The sequence below is a fragment of the Thermobia domestica genome, chromosome 1 (assembly GCF_964235325.1).
Source record: "Thermobia domestica chromosome 1, izTheDome1.hap1.1, whole genome shotgun sequence".
Taxonomy (NCBI): domain Eukaryota; kingdom Metazoa; phylum Arthropoda; class Insecta; order Zygentoma; family Lepismatidae; genus Thermobia; species Thermobia domestica.
The window spans coordinates 388,763,899-388,776,289 of NC_137454.1; the positions used below are offsets into that span (position 1 = coordinate 388,763,899).

At 35.9% G+C, this 12,391-nt stretch overlaps 1 protein-coding gene across 2 annotated transcripts in view; it reads left to right on the top strand.

Annotated features, from left to right (window-relative positions):
• Positions 1-12,391, top strand: part of LOC145665114 (uncharacterized) — an 88,636-nt gene that overhangs the window by 11,715 nt on the left and 64,530 nt on the right. Inside the window, exon 2 of one of the 2 annotated variants that reach the window (XM_081732393.1) lies at positions 7,460-8,968. The exons of the other annotated variant lie outside the window; for it this stretch is intronic. Coding sequence (XP_081588519.1) covers positions 7,460-8,729 — 1,270 coding nt within the window. The 3' untranslated portion in view covers positions 8,730-8,968. Of the gene's footprint in view, positions 1-7,459; positions 8,969-12,391 lie in introns of those variants that run through there. 2 annotated transcript variants of the gene reach the window in all.

A 12,391-nucleotide genomic window follows, 5' to 3' on the forward strand; every position in this document is an offset into this window, starting at 1 on the left:
CTTCTAAACAAAGACAGACAAGCGTGTGTATTTTTCTTGGTTCTTCTTTGTTGTTCATTCCAATATTTCATTCGTTTTTCATCATTCTTTTGTCCTTTAGCGTAGCCGACATATCTGTGAGACGTGAAACTAAATAATTCATTTAATTTAAATTTGAATGAAAACGGGTCAATGGTTGAACATTCACTTCTGATACACGGGGGTAGTGCCGCGATCCCAGCTCGCGCCAATCGGAATTTGTGGTAGACAAACACCATGTAAGATTTCCTTGGGGCTCTTCTATTTTCCTTATTTCAATATTTCATCCATTTCTCATAATCCCTGTCCCTTTTAGCCTGGTCGGCATAAGTGTGTGACATAACATTTAGATTACATTTTTGTATCAAAACGAAATCGGTAACAGGTATTGTAACGCGGGTCTCTGAAAACAATTCGGCGTTTAATTGCAACATATGATAACGAGAAACATTTTTGTGCAGAGGATTCAGCTTCGCAACACAATGTATAATGACTATCCTCAACAATCTTAAAGTGAGGCTGCACTGGCTTAGTAGCAGAGCGTTCGCTTCTGGTGCATGGGTCCTTGCTTCGACCGCAAGTCGTGCCAAGTGAACTTTTTGTTGGACAAACACCGTGCTTCCTTTAGCCTCCATCATCACTGCCTCCATCATGCCTCCATCATCACTGCCTCCTTTAGCCTAGCCGGCGGAAACGTAGAACATAAAACTTAAAGAAATTTAAATTGGGAAGTTGATCACATTTACAATTACGTCCAATTTCAGAGCTGATTTTTTTACAGCAAAAGCCCTAAAAGCTATTAACTTGCAGTTTCTTGCAATCGATGTGGCATTTAAAGAACATGTTCAGTTCCTGCGTTGAGATTCTATTCAAACAAGAAGTGATTAGAAATAACGATGTGTGGTTTCAACATTTATTGCCACACAACAAACACGGTAATAGATACGGAGTAGTATTTTCTTCAAACAGTTCAACGTGACTATTTACAGCACTATACCAGAAACGGATGTCTTAGATGTACCATTGTGGTTTGAACACTGTTTTCCGTAGAGCCAAAACGCTAAGAAATAGGGATGTGTTCTTCGAGTCGAGTTTGCTGGTCGAGAAAACGTTACGTTTTTCCGTTGAAGCTCTATTGAAACCATAGGTGTTTAAAATTAACTGTTTCCAGTTTCAACTTTTATCGACGTAAAACGAAAATTGTAACAAATAGCGTGTAATTATTTTATTTAAAAAGATTTCAGCCATTTTCGGCGTCTCAGGACAAGTTAGCACAACTGTCGATAACACTGTTCCAAAACAGAAATTGTTTCAAGCTTACAATTATTTTCAGTTTAACACTTACATCTATAGAACAAATACGATAAAACATATCGATATGAGTGTTTTTTAATTCATTAATTTTGACAAGAATTGGTTTGATGTTTTACGTTAACTCTAAGATAAAACCGGAAGAGGTTGAAATTGTCCATTTCTGGTTTCAATGGTTATCATAATAGAACCCAAATGATAATAGATGTCGACAAATTGTACTGGAATGGATATAACTTCTGTTTCTTATATAAAACTTCACAACTTGCAGCAGCGTATTGAAACCGGAAGTGGTTAAATTTATTAGTACTTCTGTTATCAGATTTTCATAGAGAAAACTCGAAAAGATGTAGAGAGATGTTTTCTGCGACCTTTTCAGCATCCCAAATGTAGCTTCTATCTCATCGCTTCACCCTCTATTTAAATTTGGAGTGCTTCAAATTAACGATAGTTTTCAACATTTATTTCCATAGAATTAATAGAATAAGGGAAAATAACGCCTTCTTTACATGGAATCAGTGTCCAAGGAACAAACACTATCTTTGACCTTGTTCTCTATTGCAACCAGTATTTACAGATGTATTACCTGTAGTCTGAGTATTGAATTCGCTTAGTTTGGAAGTCTTAGTTTCACACTTTAAATTTATATTCACTTGTTTAACTTGGGTATTGGTACTGATGACGCGTGTAATATATGTCACTAGGTTGAGTCCTAGTCATAGATAAAAAATTCGAGCAGTGTAACAGATTTGTGGCAGACGTGCGAATTGTTAAGCAAGATGTAGCTCCTTCACCGTTTTTCCTCCAGTGCCACCAGTTGTTGTTATTTTAACTACTATCCTAAAGTAAAGCAACGATATTTAATTCGTCGTTAAAACAATGATATATGTGTTACCCACGCCACGTTCTTACCATTTCGACAGTTACCTTGTATATCTCACACATTCGCTGACATCCTATCACTTATTCAATCAATTAAAAGCATTTTACGACCCCGTTTAACTCGATCATTTTTAGTTCTCTTACTGTAAACAAAATATTTCGGTGAGATTTTTAAACAGCTTTTTATTTCCTCATTTTCATATATACGCAATACTCTGTCCGCTTCTATCATTTTGCTAAGTATCTTATAAGCTATTGGGCCTTATGCAGAGTCGTTCTGACGTGTCATTAGAGCTATGCTGAAGAGCTTGACGGCCTCTAGCATTGTGCAATATATTGTATTATATAGATGGTTAATAACATGCAGGAAAGAAGACCTACGAATTTTCAAAACAAAATCTGAGTAAGTTACTTAACGTTATGTGAAGTAAATGATGGCTCACGTCGCTAAAGGCATAGTCGATGTTTACAAAAGAAAGATATCACATATATTTCCAAAAGTAATGCTATCAAAATGTCTAAGCAAATTTTTCACTTTGTTTGCGACAGAAATATGCATGGGCATTGTAATATTCTTCTTAAATTAGAAAAATATGTAAGCGGGTTTGTAGGTCAGAAGCGACAAGAGAGTATTATACAACAGGAGCCTATTAAAGTGCGTGATAGGAGTCCAGGGTAGCTTGGTTTAATCGTGGATTATATCCAGTAAAGATGTTTTTTTCTGACGCCATGAGCCTGCGGGACCACTTAATCACAGGGTGTCTGTATTTTGTATCTTACCGTATGTATACTCAAGTTTAACGATGAAGAGTATATTGCATTTTCTTCAGTTTTCACATATGCAGGTAAAATTACACAGCAAAAATTACTATCAAAACTTCTAATGCAACTCGGGTCTGTTGGATATATTTAACTCTTTAGGTCTTCGTTCATACTTTCGTGAACGTATGCACAATAAATTCTTTGCTTGTAGCCAGCGAAACAAAGACCTGATAGCGAGGGTGACACCTTTACAACAGTATGTCAAAAATACCAATGCTTAACTTCAACTTTTCAATTCCACAGATCGTTCAGTATATACAGGCAGGGTAAGCTTATTGTACACTAGTTCAGGATCGTTGCATTTTCACAGTCTTACTTTTGGCTGGATTGAAATATTGACCAGTTTCAAGACGCATTTCTACAAAGAAAGAGAAAGTTTAACTAAGAAAATGTAAGTGTAATTTGTACTTTCTTCAGAATGCGTTGGTGAAGCCTAAAAATAAGATATTTTTTTAAAAAAATTAATTTTAAATGTGTACTTCTTTTCTAGTTTCGGTCTTTTAAATATTTATATAGGTTAAGTGTTAATCACAACATTAAGAATATTGTATCATAATTTTCAATCCCTCTATCGTGTTAAAAAGTTTATACCATGTATAAACCCTTAAAACTAACTAGATGTACTGAAGAAAATTTTTGCACAAAATTTCTCCCTTGAACATTTTTGTGTATTAACTCGCAAACAAAACTAGTAATTTGAACTAGATTTACTCAAGAAGAAATTGTGATTCTGTGACATATTTTACCATTTCACATAAGTAAACGGGAAATTACGTTATTTAGATGAAAAATGAGGAAAGTACTTTGTTTGCCTGAGTTTTTTTTTAAAAAAATGTTGGCCACGAGACTTTCTGCAGTTTTAGACGTTTCACATGTTAGAATACCGAAACTAGTCTATATGTTGTGTTTAAGATGTATGGGTTCACAGCTGAATAATTTTTCATGACATTCCAATGGAAATGTAGGTATCCTAGTTTTTTTTTTTTTTTTATATATGCTGGGAAAGCTGTGATCACTAAACTGCATCAGATGATGTGTAATGGATATCTGTGCAATACATATTATAACGAGGGCAGATCGGGAAGCAACGCGCAATATTCCCCCCCCCCCCCAAAAAAAATTAATATACCAAAAGCAAACAAAGCACAAATAAAGTTACGTATTTGATCCATTTTTCTACAGTCACCAACTTTCTCAATACGTTTCTATCAGCGTGGTACCAGTTTCAAGATGCCCTGTTCGTGAAAGTCTGTAATGGTGGAGTATAGGAATGTGCAGGGTGCTGTTTTCACTTCCGCATCTGTCGCAAAATTTTGACCGTGAGAAATTTGTTCATGAGACCTAAGGGACTTTTGGACTGGCAGTAATGATGAAGTTTGACGTTGTCAGCATTATTGTAGCGGCGTTTGTCACGCAGGACACGACGCAACATTAACCGAATTTTAATTTAGGCTGCAGCATTTTCAGTGGTCCCGTGTTAAACAAATCCCCGAATAAAACAACAAACGTCCCAGAACACTGTCACAAGCACTCTTCTTGTAAATTGAATCACGTTTAGTTTTTGTCGTGTCTGGAACCAGTATGTTTCCACTCCTTAAAGACTGCCCGGTCTCGGCCGTCTAATAGTATGCCCAAGACATATCACCATTGACGATTGCTTACAGATGGCATAACGCGTTAGGTGATCCAAGCATGTCATCATTTCCTGATCTTCGTGGTTATCTGTCAGGTTCTTAAGCACCTAACGAGCACCAACTTTACGGAATTGTAACGTGTACTGCCTATGTCGTACACTACAGCATAGGTAGTATTGAATTTCTGTGATAAGATTCGCAGGTGGACACGACGGTCACTAAAAATTGCTGGATGGATGGCGCTGATAATCTGCGGTGTTAAAGCTGTTACCGGGTGCCCGGAGCGTGGCGGAATGCACAATAACTGGAAACATTGCAACAGTCCATATAATCGTCCCCATATACGGTACGCATATTACAGTAATTTTCTCTTGGTGTATGCCCTTTGACTCATTAAAATCTAAGCATAACTGGCTTCTCTTCACATGTAAGGGACCGTAACAAAACGCCATATTGGTTTCGTAGTTCAAGTTTGTGTCGCTAGAGCTACATAGGAAAACAAAGAAATCTCTGTAGAGCAAATTTCAAACTCTCTCGTCATCCAATTTCACCATTCCAGCTGGAATACCTGGGGAGAAAAAATTATTGTGGTTTACAATCTGCCCTCAAATTTAAATCATATGGTAATTTTATGTATTAAGGAAACAGCTGGAATTTCCCGTTTTCCTTCCTTAAAGCCGATAACACTTGCCCACTGGTTTTCAGTAAAGATTTTAATTAGGAGGCCCGACAATAACGTAAGAAAAATGTCTTTTTTAGCTGATGCTGGCAACCCTGCAAACTTAAACCGCCATTACAAACGGGGTGAGGGAACTTGTGCGAGCTAGTTAATATCAGATGCACATTTTCTCGATTTATGTTCAGTTCATCCGCAATCATTTTTACGGTTAATCGTCTATCCTGTCAGAGAAGTTCCCTCTCTGTGTGTGTGTTCTCTTCCATTCATATTGTTGTGAGTCGCCCACTACGATGTTCATCTTCGATTTCTGTTCTGTCTCCCGCAAACATTTTGTACCAACAATGCACCTCTGCCATTGATAACAATTTATTTCCAAAGGCCTGTTGAATCTTCCGGTACGTTAACGAGGCAGTCTTAACAAGTTTCATACAGATGGAAATTTCGTTGCACTGGACAATATTACGTGTGCGTGCCACGTGCTGTGCTATTGGAGCAGGCCCAAGGCCACACGCTGGTGACGGTTTCACACTGCAGCGTTGCCAGCAGAAGCTGAAACAATATTCTTATTAGTTTATTGTCGGACTTTGTATATCGTAAATTTCATCTTCGTAACGTAATCCACTTGTCAGATACTCTGTTGTGGCGTACAATTTAAAAGTGTTCTGTTACTCATAGAACACTGATTCTAATGATAGTAACGTAAAAAGACAATAAAGAGTAACAAAAGGGGGATACAGAGTGCTCATCTGTGGAAAGTATACTTTGAAGCTGTTCACACGTTTCCTGAAATTATAGGAAAAAAGCTGTATCTCAACTGCAAGTACTGATAAATATTATGCTTTATGTTACTCTTCTCCCTCTTAAATATAGCATTCTCCAATACACCTGTGAATGCAACCAAGTTTTTTAAACGATAAGCTTATGGTAAATTTTCTTTCTTTAACAAGAGAAACTCATGAGATGATAATTTTTGACGTATAATTCTTGATCCTCCTTCTCTCCTTATGATACCAATTTGAATGAAAGTAACATGATAAAAACTCAGATAAAGATAGGTAATCAACAAAATAGCTAACTTTTTTCAAATAGTAGAGCTGCCTTTCTTTTATAATTAAATATATACCAAGTTTCTTTCATTTTCTTAATATTCAGGGCGTAGCATTCTCAAAAGTTTTTATTTAAGAAGACTGCTTTTTTCACTTAGATGTATATCAATAGACTTAAAGATTGTATAAGGGTTCAAATCTTAATATCTCAGGGCATTCAAATGATATTAGAAGCACTAGTTGAGATTAGTATACTGCTTGAAATGACGTATTTTTTGCAAAATTTAAAACATGGTTGTAGTCTTGTTTTCTTTCTTTGTCATAATACGAACAGTTTTTGGTAGTTGTAATTGCAAAAATCTCTCGCAATTACTAAATGTTATACCACAAAATTAATGATATAGTATACAAGCACTGTCAGTGAGAGCGTACAACCATTTTCACCTGTAATAATCACATGCTCATTCCATAGTGTAACGTATGTATGTTAGTATGATGTTAGTCCGATAACTGATAGATAAATGTAGATACGATTTGAGATATCAAATGAAAGAACATCCTTTTGTTTGGAGAGTAGAAATGATGCTGAAACACCTCAATAGTTCTGTTTTCCTAATATCTACAAGATTTTATGTAATATTACAATAGTATTATAAATCAGTTTATCGGGGGAAAGTGCAAAACCTCGTATCTCGACTTTTTATGGATTTTTAGATTTTGGTTGCATTCAATTCCCCACATCTGATTCTACCTCCGTGTGAATGCTCGTAAACGAAAACCCGATAAAAAAAACGTGAAAAAAGTAACTTTTAAAACCTGGTATTGCATATAAGATAGTGTAAAAGCAGAACAGATTTATTGCTCTCCTGAAAGATTGGTTTTGATGAGTTACGAGGGTTAGCTCTTTCGGGGCTGTAACACTTATGATTACGTTGAAAAGTTTCACGTTATAAATGCAATACTTTTGTTGTTCTATTTTAGATGCGAACTTGTGCGTTTCTTTGTTGTTTGTGTTTCCATATAGTGTATGTAGATTTCCACTCCCTAGTTTACTGAATTTGTTACAGGCTCCATACATATTCTCTCTCCACAAAAGCGAATATGTTCAGAACACAAAAGGCAATAATTTCTCATTCAGATGAAAAATCTCATGCTTGCAAGGAGTGTAACCCTGGAAATTGTAGATCACATACAGCAAGACATACGTTAACACATGACAGTGTTAAACATTTTCCTTACCCAAAGTGTGATAAAGTATTTTGTCGAAATTCAAATTTGACAAGAGACATGTTAATACATACCGGTGAAGAACCTCACATGAACCAAGAGTGTTTAAAGGGATTAATTGACTCTTCAAATTCGGTTATACGTATGGTCATACATACAGGTTTAAAGAATCTAACATGCGAAGTGTGTTGTAAAAAATTTAGTCGGCGTTCTTTTTTGGCTAAACACATGTTAATACATAGAGGTGAAAAGTCTCATACATGCCAAGAGTGTGGTAAGAAGTTTGGTCAACGTTCATATTTAACTAGACACATGTTAATACATACAAATGAAAAACCTTACAAGTGCAAAGAGTGTGGAAGCAAATTTAATCACAGATCAAGTGTAACTAGACACACGTTCAAACATAGTGGTGCAAAGCAGCACACATGCCGAGAATGTGGAAAAAAGTTTAGTCAGCGTTCAAATTTAGCTGATCACATGTTAATACATACAGGTGAAAAACCTCACACATGCCTAGAGTGTGGTAGGAAATTTAGTCGGCGTTCTTTTTTGGCTAAACACATCTTAATTCATAGGGGTGAAAAATCTCACACATGCCAAGAGTGTGGTAAGAAGTTTGGTCAACGTTCATATTTAACTAGACACATGTTAATACATAGAAATGAAAAACCTTACAAATGCCAAGAGTGTGGAATCAAATATAATCACAGTTCAAGTTTAACTAGACACATGTTTAAACATAGTGGTGCAAAACCGCACGCATGCCGAGAATGTGGAAAAAAGTTTAGTCTGCGTTCATATTTAGCTGATCACATGTTAATACATACAGGTGAAAAACCTCACACATGCCAAGAGTGTGGTAAGAAGTTTGGTCAACGTTCAAATTTAAATGTACACATGTTAATACATACAAATGAAAAACCTTACAAATGCCAAGAGTGCGGAAAAAAGTTTAGTCAGCGTTCAAATTTAGTTAGTCACATGTTAATACATACAGGTGAAAAACCTCACACATGCCAAGAGTGTGGAAACAAATTTAGGCACCGTTCACATTTGGCTAGACACATGTCAAGAAGACATACTATTGCAAAACCGCACACATGCTGAGAGTGTGGAAACAAATTTAGTCAGCGTTCAAGTTTAGCTGATCACATGCTAATACATACAGGTGAAAAACCTCACACATGCCAAGAGTGTGGTAAGAAGTTTGGTCAACGTTCAAATTTAACTGTACACATGTTAATACATACAAATGAAAAACCTTACAAATGCCAAGAGTGCCGAAAAAATTTAGTCAGCGTTCAAATTTAGCTAGTCACATGTTAATACATACAGGTGAAATCTCACATGTGCGAAGAGTGTGGTTAAAATTTAATCAACGTTCATGTTTAGCTAAACATATGTTAGTTCGTAAAGATGCAAAACCTTACACATGCAGCAACTGTAGTCAAAAATTTAGTCAACGTTCATGTTTGGCTAGACATATATTAAAACACACAGTTACATAACCTCACATATACCAAGAGTGTGGAAGCTAATTTTGTCAGCGTTCAAATTTAGTTGCACACAAGTGAAAAACCACACATGCCAAAAGTATGGGAATAAATTTATTCGACGCTCACATTCAGCTGACTTATGTTAATACATACAGGTGGAAAATTTCACGTGTACGAAAGAAAGGTGGAAAGAAGTTCAGTGAAGGATCAAAGTTGGTTAATCATACGTTGATACATGCCTGTGAAAAACATTACTTACGCGAGCGGTGTGGGAGATTTTGTCGACGTTCAAACTTGACTAAACATATCTTGGTACACAGTTAAGAAACGTCATATACGGCAAGACTGTGAGTAGAGATTTCGTCAAACTGCATTTCTTTGTACATACGTTAATACATATAGGTGAAATTTCTCATCCATGCCAAGAGTTTGAAGTTGATTTTGAGTTTAACGTTCCGTTCTTAAGCGACACTAAGTGGACCTTATTATTAGCGTGGTATCTAAACCACGATCTATCGCCGGGATTCGATCCCGGGATCCCCACACCAAAGGTGCGTACGGTAACCGTTTAGCCATGAACGAGCTCTCATGCCAAAAGTATGGTAAACGATTTCTGCAAATAATTAACATTTGTCAGAAAGCGTTAATTAACAAAGGAAAAAGACCTCAGTCTGCGACAAGAAGTTCAATTTTGGCAAAGCACATGTTAGCATACACTAATGAGAAAGCTGATATATCGAAGGAGTTTGGAGAAGAATTTGGAAAAGATCAAACACATAAATTTTTTTCGCAAATTAAATTTTGCAAAACACCCACACAGCACAGGCACGCCCAAATATGATCCAGGAATTCAAGTCGTCTGAATGTAAGATGGATCAACATATTAGAGCAAACTGCGTGTATGAGAAAGTAAACATCCATTAATAATTCACCATGAATATATAGTGTACCTTAACAGAACACTAAGAGCATGTCCACTGAACGTTTGCATAGATCTTAATACTACTCCATGCAACGTCCATTACACGTCCGCTTTTTGGAGATCCAGTGGGTCAGTGAGGGACATTGCGGACGAAAGCAGATGTTCAGTATATGTCATGAAGACATCGATGTGTACGTTTATAGACGTTCACTTGTTAACCTTAATAGAGGTAAATCGTTTGTCGAAATTTTTTCAGTAAACTTTCAGGAAGTCGAATGTGTGCCCAGTGGACACCTGATACGTACCTGTATAAAAGTGTAATGTATGACGTGTGGATGCCAGTAATTGAGTTTTATGAACGTACACAGACGCTCAGTAGTGCCGTAGAAGTAAAACGCAGGTAAAATGAAAGTTTAGTGTACATGCACTGAACGTTCCTAGGTATGTAGAGGCACGTCCACTAGACGATTCATACGCATATCGAGGGACGTCCACTAGATGTTAGACAATATGTGTGTGTGCGGCTATGGATGTGAACGGACGTCGAATGTCCAAATTAAAGATAGCTCGTAAGGAAAATCATATCGGGAAAAATAAATTTTTCTCGCGTCGAACTCATCCATTAAACGTATATTTTAATATAGCAATATACAGCATTAATTCAATAGAAGAGGTTGCTTTTCTTTCCTTAGTTCCAGGCAAGAAACCGAAACTTTTGATTTTACCGTAATGCTTTCCCTTATGAGACGCCTCTAATTTTGGCTACATCCGATGTCTGTATAGGTAAAATACAGCTCGTCATACCAACGTACCTGTGGAAACAAAAATTACATAATCAAAACATTAAAGTCTCTAATAAAGGCTATATAAAAAGTGGATACCAATCAAGCAGTACTTGTAGAAACATTGTAAAATGTACTTCAGCAATCAGATGTTTGACATTTACGCGGATATTATATTTGTTTTACATTAACTCTGGAATACATTAAGAAGCTAAAAGGCTGTTAAGAATTACTCAACTACATTTTAAAAATGTTCCACAAAGAAAGAAAAAAGTATATACGCCCTTGGTTTGGTTTTACTCTTCAAGATAATATCTATTACAAAACAAAGAATTAAACACTAATTACACGCGCTTATAATACGTGTAATCCTTCCTTACTTGCAGGCAAAGCGTGATTGTATAATTATGAATACATGGATTCCATGTAATTAAATTATAATGGACAGTAGTGACTGTGTTTGCACGATTGACTGTACAAAATTGACTTCAATTTCTGTTATTATGCCCACTTGCTTCACAATTTTTGGCCTATAAATAAACAATTCTTTTTTTTTTGTCTAAAAATCTTTCAAGTCCAAAACTTATTTCAAAATCAAAAATGTCCTCGAAAAGATTTTTTTTTTTTTTTTTTTTTTGTAATTTTCAACTGGCTGTCTTCACCAACAGAACTGAAATAAAAAAATCACATATTAGGACATCAATAATATCATTAATCCCTGCACATTCAGTTACACATACACATTCATCAATATAGTTGTAATTGAAATTAAACAGGTAATTGGCAAGGAAATAAGCATGAATAGAAAACACAACACATGCAGCATACATATGCCTAAATACGTCCAGTGGAGATTCAATGTACGCATACAGTGCCTTAATCAAGGGGTTTGGGATACCCAAGAACATGCACCCTCACGACGGCTTAGTTTTTATTTACCGGGTACATAATGTTTTCGAGATATTCATGAGTTTGCCAAACAATCATATATGGAAAATTAAAAGCATTTAGTTCTGTTAGTTATTAATAAAATACTTTCCTTTCCTCTGTATTTTTCAACTTTAAAAATTGAATCTTTTATTTTGACTGAGCTGTGTATAGTGCGAATTCTTCCTATATTTCCATGCCCAAACCTACTGCTGGGCTGCATATTTTGCGGAAAAAAGTGTCGGAAAGAGTTTGTCGGGTACATTACGAAGATAAGCATATCATACCTTCCTTTTCTATGACAGAGGACAGAGTAAATAATCTGAGACACTTTTCAACAAACAGTGAAATTGATATCAATGTACAATATTTTCTCCCTCCTCATCAGAGACAAACGTCGGCTGAACATTATGTTGAGAAAGCAGTCACAACTTCGGATTTAAGATGCTAATTACAAATAAAGTGTTTCATTAAGGCTCGGATTTCTATGAAGTCATATATTCATCCTGTTATCCTTTTATATGTATAATTAAATGTAAACATATTTCTGACTGTTGTCATAAAAAAAAGTTTTTGTTGGTTATATATATGTATATTTGAACCATATTTTGGCGTAAGGTCATGTGGGCTTGAAGTGATACA